The 11,112-nt window shown below is 34.6% G+C and overlaps 1 protein-coding gene across 2 annotated transcripts; it reads left to right on the forward strand.

The window, feature by feature from the left end:
• The first annotated feature begins 227 nt into the window (after positions 1–227).
• On the forward strand, positions 228–5,120 carry LOC104096198 (protein DELETION OF SUV3 SUPPRESSOR 1(I)-like). Of its 2 annotated transcripts, none has more exons than XM_009602530.4 (3): positions 228–387; positions 522–624; positions 4,771–5,120. In XM_009602530.4, the coding sequence occupies exons 2-3, from the start codon at positions 531–533 to the stop codon at positions 4,899–4,901; spliced, it is 225 nt and encodes a 74-aa protein (XP_009600825.1). In that variant the 5' UTR covers positions 228–387; positions 522–530; the 3' UTR covers positions 4,902–5,120. The 2 variants fall into 2 exon arrangements, with proteins under 2 accessions (XP_009600825.1, XP_018626338.1); XM_018770822.3 differs by having other exon boundaries at positions 260–358.
• Positions 5,121–11,112: the final 5,992 nt, after the last annotated feature.

Below are 11,112 nucleotides of genomic sequence, written 5' to 3' on the forward strand. Positions count from 1 at the left end.
AGTAAATATGGGATCGGGGCTAATACACTCAAAACGACCGGGTCGTTACGTTAGCTAATTAAGATCAATAATTTTTAGAAACTTAATCTTTTATTAATTTTTATTTTATAACTCAAACACAAATTTTAATATAATATTTATGTAATCTTCTAAAATTTTGTATTCGTTGAGATATGGTACTCCTAAAACTAGTATGAACAAAAATATGAGGAACAAAGTGAAAATATGTATAACGACGCCGTTTAAGGTTTGGCCTCCAGTCCCTGCGAAAACCTCGCAGATGCTTTTATAAAGTTCCCAAGTTTCCTTCCACTACAGAAAAATCTAGATTCCAATCAAAACAGCGGAACAAGCAAAAGTATAGTTTCCCAAATTCTCCATATCTCTGTAAGTTTGATTTCTTGTCCCTTTAATTTTCAGTTTCCAGTTAGAATTTGTCTATGCTCCCTGTTCTTCATTGAACAAAGCTAGGGTTTATATCTTCCATATTTTCGTTTATAGTTTATTGTCTTCTTTTTTAGGAATTTATAATGGCGACTGAACAACCAAAGCCAGCGGCTGAAGACGTGAAGATGGATCTATTCGAAGACGATGACGAATTTGAAGAGTTTGAAATTGATCAAGGTGAGTTAAGCATCATATCGTTCTTCTACTTTTTGGTTTATCTGTATATTTGAGTAATGTGTTTTCCGGATGATATTTTGCGTCATGATTCTGTGTTCCTAAGATTCTAGCTAAGGAAGTAACATAAAATTAAATAAAGTAAGTGCCTTGTTTACTATTTAAATTAAATTGTACTTATGATCTGATGTTGTAATATATGATGCTCGTGCTTTTACCCTATGTTACTCGGACTCTTCAAAAATGTTGTTGGGTGCGTGTCGGATCCTCCAAATTTAGTGCATTTTTGGAGGATCCGACACGGGTGCGGCAGCACTTTTGGAGAGTCCGAGCAACATAGCTTTTACCTGGTTACAAAAGTTGATGATCCTGGTCATTGATTTGCTATTTATCTGCACTTGTGATTTGAATTGTCGATAAGGTAGAATATTCCTTGCTATCTGCTCCATAGGTTACATTGTCACTGTTGCTTTCGAGCTCCATGCGGTTCATTTTCAATTGCAATATCTCAAAAATGTGTAGTGTACTTTTGTTGATAAAAAAGTGATACTTTATGTTTAAACCATCAAATACCATCTCTAATCAAGCCAAACTTGATTGAACATTCGTTATTTAGTTCTTTTTTTTAACAACATTGATAGGATACTTTTTCGATATGGATAAGATATTCAATCTAGATGAGTGATATCTTCAACCTAATCATTCATATTTTAAATTCTCCTCCTTTCAATCCATGCTTGTTACTGTAAATTGAGAGCGGAAAATTGGTAGAACGTGAGGCTCAAGATCTAGTTTGAGGAAGAATAAGATCTAGAAGGGTTCTAAAATGTGTAGGTGAAGAAGACTTCGTTTCAGGTTTAAGAATGGTGATGGAAAGAGATGGTGTGCATGAGAAAGAAGATAACTTCTTCCATTGTTTTTCAACTTTTCTTTCTTTCTTTTTTTCTTCTTCCATTGTTTTTCAACTTTTCTTTCTTTCTTTTTTTCTTTTGCTTTTTGACGTGTCTTTTAATTGGGTTTTTTGAACGTCGGTTGCGCTTGTGTTACACGCTTGTGGACACCTTCATGAGATACATTCCTATCGAGTTGAGGTGCCTATCTACTACTCACTACAAAGTTGAGGTGTCTAACTGACACTCCGCACCAAGTTTGAGGGGCCATGTATTTGGCCTTGAATTTAACCAACTACATGAATAATACACAATTAAGTTTTATATAGACTGCTGATATATCAAATTTTCTTGTGGCTCATTTAGAGCTGCATACAAGACCAAACAACCAAACAGTGACACTTTACTTAGTTACCGCTTATCCTACCTTTGCAGATGCCTCCACTACTTATTTACTCACCTAACTAGCAAGCGGGAAAGCTTACAGTTGGTATTCATTTACATTTACCAAATAAACTTCTTTTTTTCTTTTTTGATAAGGTAAAAGTTTATTAAAAAGGTACCAAGATGGTACACAATAGTATAAGATGCAGCCCAGATAACAACAATCACATACTACTCTCCCTCCTAACATCTCCAGAAATAAATATACTGATTCTGATTTAGTAAATTACTACAATTACACCAAAAATACAGATTATGAAGACATGTATTCTTAATTCTAATAATGTGATTCCTGTGCCCGTCAAAGCAAGCCTTGTTCCTTTCCAGCCATAAGGTACGCAGAATGCACAATGGAATGGTTCTCCATATCTGTTTCAGTCTTCTGGATACTCTTTGAGATTGCCAAGCTTCTATAAGACCCCTTACCGTTTGAGGCATCACCCAAGAAATGCCACAAATGCTGAGAAATAGATCCCAGCATTGCCTAGATACTCTGCTATAGAGGAGAAGGTGATTTACTGATTCCTGCTCCTCTTCACACAAGTAACATCTATTGCACAACCTGAAGCCTCTTTTCCGCAAGTTATCCGGAATCAAACAAGCCTCCCAAATAGCTATCCATCCAAAAACATGCTACCTTAACTGGAGCTTTGGTTTACCAAATCATCTTCCAAGGCCAATTAGTATCTCTGTGATTTGACTTCTCTACCATCATGCTATTACAACTTTTCACTGAAAAAGTTTTATCACAACAGAGTGTCCACCTTGCTCTGATCAATTGAAACAGATTCAATTTGTTGGAGCAGGTGACAGAAATCCTCAACTTCCCAGTCATCCAAATTTCTTGTAAAAACTATTTTCCAGCCTCGTTGACAGCATAGTTGAACAAATTGGGGACCTTCATTTTCAGGCTTTCATCCCCTATCCATAGATCTGTCCGAAATTTAATTTTCTGACCATTCCCAACTTCCAAGTTCCAACTTTGTATTAAAAACTCTCCCCATAGTCTATTTATGTATTTCCATATACCCCCTCTTGCATTTAAGCGTAAGAGAGAGGTCTCCACCCTTTCTTCTTACCATAAATAGCATTGATCAACCTCTTCCAAACTTCATTACCTTCCGGCATGTATCTCCATAGCCACTTGAAGAGTAGGCTTTTATTGTGCATTTTCAAATTCCTTATACCAAGACCTCCTCCTTTTTTATCATTCAACACCACCTGCCATTTGACCAAATGCATTTTCCTTTTTGTAGCATTTCCATCCCATAAGAACTGACTCCTCATGGATTCAGCTTTTTTTCTACTGCTGTAGGCAAATAAACTTCTATTGCCCCACCGTATTCTATAAGAACCATAGTCTTCCTTAAGAACACAATTGCTGTCATTCTTTTGCATATATTGATGAATTCTTGTATTTGCTACAAAGAAAAGCTAATGTAACAAACTAGGTAATGGAGCTGGAAGGGAAACTTATTTTCAATATAAATCAAGTAATTTTGCTCAGCTTTCCTCAAGCCTTGCACTTAAACTTTGGCAACTTTTTCCGGAACGACCTATCTTTGAGGAAGCTTTACAATTTTTTAATTCTCTTGACAAATTCAATAGTGGTTGCAACGGAATTCTTGTGTACCACTGCATGAAGCAGCATCTGCTGGCAACTAAATCAGTTACAACTTCTGATCTTGTCCTTTCCCTTTTATCTATAATGTTTCTCACCAAGTTTAGCATGCTCAATCTTGTTGCATGTTATTATTTGAGATTCAAGTAGCTTTAAGTTAAGTAATTAACCTTGTTACCCAGATACCTTCGATGTTGAATAAGCTCTTAGATGCCTTGTGAATTCACCATAGCATGTCTTATATGTCGAAAGTATTTAGTGCTCGCACTTGAGCCCTGATAACCTTGGTATTTGAACTTTTTGTATGGGCTTCTCAATTCTGGAGTAACTGTACCCTTTTGTTTTGTTCCATTGAAAGAGGAAGGGTCCTATATTCTCTTTTTCCCTTTAATGTATTATAGCCTGTTTGGCCAAGCTTCTCAAGAGGCCAAAAATGTTTTTTTTCTCAAAAGCACTTCTTTTCCTAACTTGAGGTGTTTGGCAAAAGTGCTTTTGGAAAGAAGCAGAGGCAGTTTCTGAGAAGCAGAAAAAAGTAGTTTCTTCCCAAAAGCAGAAGCAGTTTTGACTTTTTTTCTTACCAAAAATACCTTTAACAAAATATAGTATATACCAAAATAACCGTTAAACCTAATACTTAGGATATTAATGTATAAATATTTCTTATTATTTTTAGGATAACTTTCTAATATATAGTAACTCTAGGGGTGAATGCTTTTATATTTGTTGAATAATTTTTAATATATTTAACTTATATTAAAAGAATTAAGTACTTTTAAATTTTATTTTCATATTTTACTTAAATAAAATGAAAAGATTTAATTATTTCCTGTAATAACAAAATTTTAAGATTATTTATTTACTTATAATATTAACTATTAAGTAAATCTATTCATGTCTTTATTCGTAATTTGATACTTAAAAGCACTTTCTGAAAAGCTTGGCCAAACACAAATTATTGCTCAAAAGTATTTTTCAGAGTGATTAGCCAAACACAAACTGCTTTTCTCCAAAAGTTCTTTTTTCAAAAGCACTTTTTCAAAAGCACTTCTCAAAATAAGCTGATTTCTCCAGCTTGGCCAAACATGCTATTAGTCAGAAAATCTATTATTCTAGGACCACTTTGTTGTTCATCCTCTTGTTGAGTTTTCTTTGTAGTATCTGGTCATGACCTTCATATAAATACAATATGTTCAGAATGGGAGGACAAAGAGGAAGGCAAAGAAGTAACACAGCAATGGGAGGATGATTGGGATGATGATGATGTCAACGATGACTTCTCTCTGCAGCTAAGAAGGGAATTGGAAAGCAACACCGAGAAGAAATAAGCTACACTTGCACATGATTGTTTCTTCTTCTCAAAATTAGAGACCATCTACTGGATTCAGATGTTTCCATATGCTTGTACTCTTTATTTTTCTGAACATGCACCACCTCTATCCGTGTTCCCGAAGGCAGCATGAAATAACTTTACCTTTTCGTTCACATTATCAAACTTGCGACATACAAACTTAAATACAGTTCCTGTGAGCTTAGTTTGAGCAGAAGTGAGTACGGTATTTCGTTTACCTTTCAAATTTGATTGATTTCCTGTATTGGGGAATGCATTTTTTGTATATATCCTTTGGAGAGGATTAGGGTTTGGTGGGAGAGCTAGAAAAATGTGTATACTGGACATAGTCTACCTGTCTCAAGTAGGTTAATTCCTTTTTCTCAAATTCCTTTTTTTAAGGTGAGTTAATTCTTTTTCCCATAGTTGGAGTTCCCTGAACTACTTCCATTCAGATGGTTTATGGTGTGCAAGGCATTTGCTGCTCTGATCTTCTGCGGGGAATGACTGTTTTTATGCAAAACATCATCGTGATGCTGTATTTTGTAGTGTGTGAAAAGGAGTGGAATTAGGGCGTGTTTTTAGAGTGAAAAGGAGTGAAATTAGGGCGTTCCAAGAAGGAAACTAGCAAGGGAAGTGAGAACATTTTCCTTGCATTTCTTTCGTTTGCATTAGCAAGGAAAACGAAGGGGGCTAATCTTATGGGCGATAGGTAGGAATTAGGACATGTTAAGGTATGAAGAGCAGATTAAAAGAATGTACTGTGTTGGCAATAGGTTTTGGCTTAACCCCTGTCGTTTGGATTTATGTTTCGAGGTATTATAGCTTGGCTGCTTGGGCGATTGCGCATGAAATTCAATGGTTTGCGGTATCCACTATGTCTATCGATGGCAGATTATAACTTATAAGCATATATGATGTACTTTGTTAGCACTTGATTCTAGCTTTGCCCCGCCGTTTGTTTGTGTTTGGAGGCCAGATTAGATACGGAATTGAATAACTGCGCTTCAGTATTTTGTCACCCTGTATTTCTAATACGACATATTAGCAACATAACATAGTACTCCGTATGGATCAATGATAGCTGAAAGACGGCGCGGCACTATTAATGTGTGTATTGTTAACACATTGCGTAGAATACCCAGATCTCCTTGAGTACGCGTTAATTTTAATGTCGATGATTCGTTTCAAGGCTAAAGTTGGAATTTTATTTTACTTACTAATCAAAAATCGTACTCTACTAGAGTCCAAATGTAGGAAAATCATTTTAGCGATCGACTATAATCTGTATTTGTGATTTCACTTCATTCATGTAATACATAGCTCCTGTTTACTAATCCGCCATTGCATTATCATATTATCGAACTTATATCTAGGGGTGTACAAGCCAAACCGTCAAGTCAAACCGAACAAACGAACCAAGACAAACCGAAGAAAAATACCGACTTGTGATTTGGTTTGGTTGGTTTGGTGTTCGAAAATAAAAAACCGATCACTCTTGATTTGGTTTGGTATTAGCAAAAAAAAAAAGTCAAACCGAATCTAAACCAAACCGACATTATTTTATACATAAAAAATAATCATTAAAATCTAATTTGTAAGTATTTTCTAAACAATTTTATAGTTTTCAATGTCTTAAGATATTATTTATGTGTGGGCTCGTAAATTAACTATCCACTAAGTAGATTCTATCTACATAACCTAAATCTGAAGCCCAAACTAAAACCCAACAAGACAAAAGACAATAAAATAGGTTATTACATATCTTCGTATGTTCTAATTCCAAACTCAAAGAACACCAAATATTGAAAATCCTTCCCTCCACTTCACACGAGCTTCTCGCTCTGCAATTATTGTTGAGAAGTAGCCATTGTTCAAGTTTGTAATTGCATCTTACTGCTCCAATACAATTTGGTAAGGTAAAGTGTTTGATTAAACCAATTATGTTATTTTGTCCATTTAGATTTGGATAGAACTGTCATCTTAGATTATTTTAATGAATAGTAATCATACGGATAATTGGTGATTATTTGATCTCTTTTTCAAGCACAATATTACTAAAAAATAAAACCGAAAAATCAAAAAAATCGACTAAAATCGAAATCGAAAAAATCGAGTTTATGTTAGTTTGATTTGATTATAAATTTAATAAACCGACTTTGATTTTGGTTTAACAAAAAAACCAAACCAAACCAAACCGCCTCATGACACCCCTACTTATATCCTGAATTTTACTGTGTTCAGGACAATTGTTTCATCTAACTAGACAGAGAACTAGCTAGGGTCCTTCCGTGAGCAGACACAAACTCGACTCCTCTCACCTATACTTCCCCACTCAAGCTCCGTCCTTGTTAGTTGTTGAACTCAATAATGTTACTAATTTCTCCCGACTATTGTGGGATTCTAACTGGTTTTTAGCTTCCCTTCGATTTTGTTCTAGTGGAGCGAAGCATGTGTAAAGAAACCATTTTAGGAGAAATTACAAATGAAATGAAATGAAATGAAATAATTTTAGATTTAACAGACTTAACACAATCAAAACGTTATGACTTATGGGGTCTACATGTAAAGATAAATAAAGGGGAATAGTCTTTGGGCCACCTAAACTTGCATCAGATTTTAAAGTCGATATTAAAACTCTTATTTTTTTCAATTTGGCACCTCAACTCGATAAAAATATTTATGATAAGCTCCTCTCTTAGAGCGTGTATCTCAATTGCTCGACATGAATACCACGTCATATTCTCATACCATTTATTATTTGACAGCTGTAATTTGTGGGGCATATCTTTTTCCAAAATCAATTTATTAAATTTCTATTTTATCTTCTCTTTTTCTTCTTTTATTCTTCACCATAGCCCTGCCAGAAGAACCTTCCCCCAGCCCAACCACCATTTCTAATGGTAAAAGTTCAAATCTGATCCATTCAAAGTGGGACTTCACAATGTTGAAAAAATCAGAATCGAAAAAATTCCAAGAAGAAAGAAAAAAATTCAGAGTCCAAATTTGAAACCCAATGTCAAAATAAAAGAAAAATCAATACAACTTCAAGAAAAATTACTCTTCTCCTATTCAAAGCATTGTCTAACCTTTTGTAAAACCAAAAATAATGGGTATGATTGGACCCCATTAATGCAATGAAAATCGCTATCCCTTCTGCCTTTTTTAGTGTTTGGCTGGCGAAAATTATGCCCAAATTTACACTTCGATGTGATATATTTCGAGCTTGATTGTTGATAATTTTATTCTCTTTGTTAAAATTAGAAGGAGCATATATAAAAAAAAAATGGCGAATAAGAAAACTAAAATGCTTGACTTCATTAATGTGGTAGAATAGAGGGGGGGGAGGGGGGAAGGGGAGGTGGGAGTTTGGTAGGGAAGACGGGAGAGGTGGGAGGCAGGGGAAAAGAGAAGAGCAAAGGGAAATGTCTATTTTTTTTTTCTTTTTATTCTGATTCTCATAATTTTTTAATAAAAATAATATTGTCCACGCACTTTGGCAGCGTGATTTGTACACAATTTAGCCATGTCAGCTGCGTCACTTCCATATAAGCATAATCAACGGTCAAAGGTATTTATTAGTATCCATTCCATCAAGTTGGAGTGTTCAAATAAAAAAAGTGAAAGTTCATGTATCGCTTTTGCAAACAGGTACAAGTTTAAGTGGTATATAGACAATGTTCTTACTCTAGGGGACACTAGAATTCATGATTACCTCATGGATCTTAGCACCTCACTCATGTCCGTACTTAATACTTTAGGGTCTCTTTTCTGCATGGTGTAGAGACCAGAGGCATATTCATGATTTAAATCTTATGGGTTCAAATTTAAAAATTTTAATATTGAACCCATTATATTTTAAAGTTATAGGTTCATATCTACTATTTTTGTAATTTTAATGAATTTTTACATATAAATTTTTACTCCACATTAAAAATTATGAATTCAGTGTAACCCGTAGCCACTCCGCCTCTGTTAGAGACGAATCTATACTTAATAAGAATGGTTCACAGGACCCCGTGCTCTCCTCCCCAAGCTGTAAATTATAGTGTTAATATGCTAAAAACTTGACATAATGTCTACTTTGGAACCCATCAAAATAAAAGTGTTTAGGTGCACTTTATTTAAAGAACGAAGCGGTTATTATATTCAGATATGAGCATTATGTGTTCATTTTGTTTTTATCTCTTTCCTTTCTTTCTTGGTTTTTTCAAAATTTGCTATTCATGCTTGTTCTTTTCTTTCTTCCGTTTTCCCCCTTTTCCCCACCTACTATTCTCTTTTCTTTCTTTTATTTTTGTCATTTTTCAAGTTTCCCTCTTATTTTTTTATTTTTTTATTTTTTCAAATTTGCTATTCCCTTTTATTAAATATTTAGATTATATATGTTCTAGCATATTAAGTGTAAAGAACTTTTATCTATTGTAATTTGTCATTTATGTCAATCGTTTGTTATGCTACATATAATTATCGGTAATTGACTTATAGAGAAAAAATATTTTCACATTTATTATATAGTTAATCACTAATCTCGTTAAAAAATTCGTTATCCTCCAATATCTCTTGTCTAGCTCCCTATCTCATCATTTACTACTCTCAAATCTTAGCTTAGCAATTGTTTGAACTACATACTAGCTCAGTATTCCGCATCCATGACTCGTCTCAATCTCGTCGTCTATACCTATCTTTTTAAAATCCTAGATCCGCCTATATAGTACAATATGACAACGTTGCCCAGATTTAATTATTTTATATTGGTCCGATGATTCAGACAGACTTACAATACATTGTTCCGTGCAGAAAATATTTTGTCCGAAGTATGAATGGATCTATATGGTCTAGAAAGATTTCACTCTTCAGAAGGCATATCCACACGGTCTTGTCATTCTCAGTGGTGCCTAACATAAACTTGCAGACATTAAACGTGGTAAAGTAACTGTATCTCCTAGTACTACAACTATTGTTATGCACATACATGGGGAAATGTTTCCAGAATTCGTTTAGTCAATTGGATCTTGCGGGAAAGGGAAACTGCATTAATTGAGAGAGTGACGCGGTTAATATATGAGTCCGGAATCAAAATGTGATTTTTTTAGACTTAAAGAACCAAAATATATGGAAAATAATTTTGGGGACCATAATATGTATAGCGCGTTATTTCACCGCGCTATACCTTAACGATATGTTTGTCCGTTAAAGTATAGCGCAGTGCAATACCATGCTATAATTAATTATTGGGCACATTACATCAATTTTTTCCTTATTTAAAGGGTTTCAGGAGGATTTTGTAAAAATTCATTCAGAATCCTTCAAGTTTTCCAAAATATTTGTTCGTTAAATATTTGTTCATTAAGTTATTTTGTATTTTGTCATAATGTTTGAAAAGCGAAGAATTAGGGTTTCATTATATTTGGAGGGGGGGTGAGGGGGGGGGGGAGGTGAGATTGTGCTGGAGAATAACTCAGTACACTATAGTTCTCCACAATGTCATGTTAAGTTGCAACTTACAATGGAGTACGATACATTGGTATCGTTGTTATGTAAAAAAAAATGAGTGTGAGCAAACGTTCGGTGAATCTTAAAGTAACCGAAAGATATCTGTATTCTATTACTCCGCAAGGGGTTGCTTGTTATGCTGAGTTTAACATCGAAGACGATAAAAATCTGAGAGATTTTTTGAGGACTCCGGATGAACATCGGGAATATCTTGTGATAAAAATGTTGGAAATGTACGTTAAGGCTGAAGACGTTCGCAATAATGAAGTTTCGCAAAGTAGAGATATCCCTTAATCACCGGGTAGTTATTTTGGAGCAGTTTTAGCCGAACAGGTTCCGGGTGAAAGAGTTTTGGCGTGATCTAAACTTATCTCCACGGGCGAGTGAGGAGCGAGGAAATAATTTCTCCCCTAGTTTACATAATCTACAAGCCGAGTGGTAAACTTCAATTTTCCTTTGTGTTACGATATTTATTTTCATGTAATGAATTTTTATTAACACTCATATATTACACAGGGGGTACAAGCCATATATGAATTTTACAAGTTATGAACCAATGCCTAGTTGGAATATGCCTAATTTTGGTATGTTGGATCATGGTGGTCCATCCGTGAATCATCATCAACAGGATAATGTCCATCATAGTATATCAACACATTATGATTTGTAAGTGAAGTAATAAATCTATATGTAATGTTTGGATCAATTTGAGA

This window comes from Nicotiana tomentosiformis, chromosome 3 (genome assembly GCF_000390325.3).
Source record: "Nicotiana tomentosiformis chromosome 3, ASM39032v3, whole genome shotgun sequence".
Taxonomy (NCBI): domain Eukaryota; kingdom Viridiplantae; phylum Streptophyta; class Magnoliopsida; order Solanales; family Solanaceae; genus Nicotiana; species Nicotiana tomentosiformis.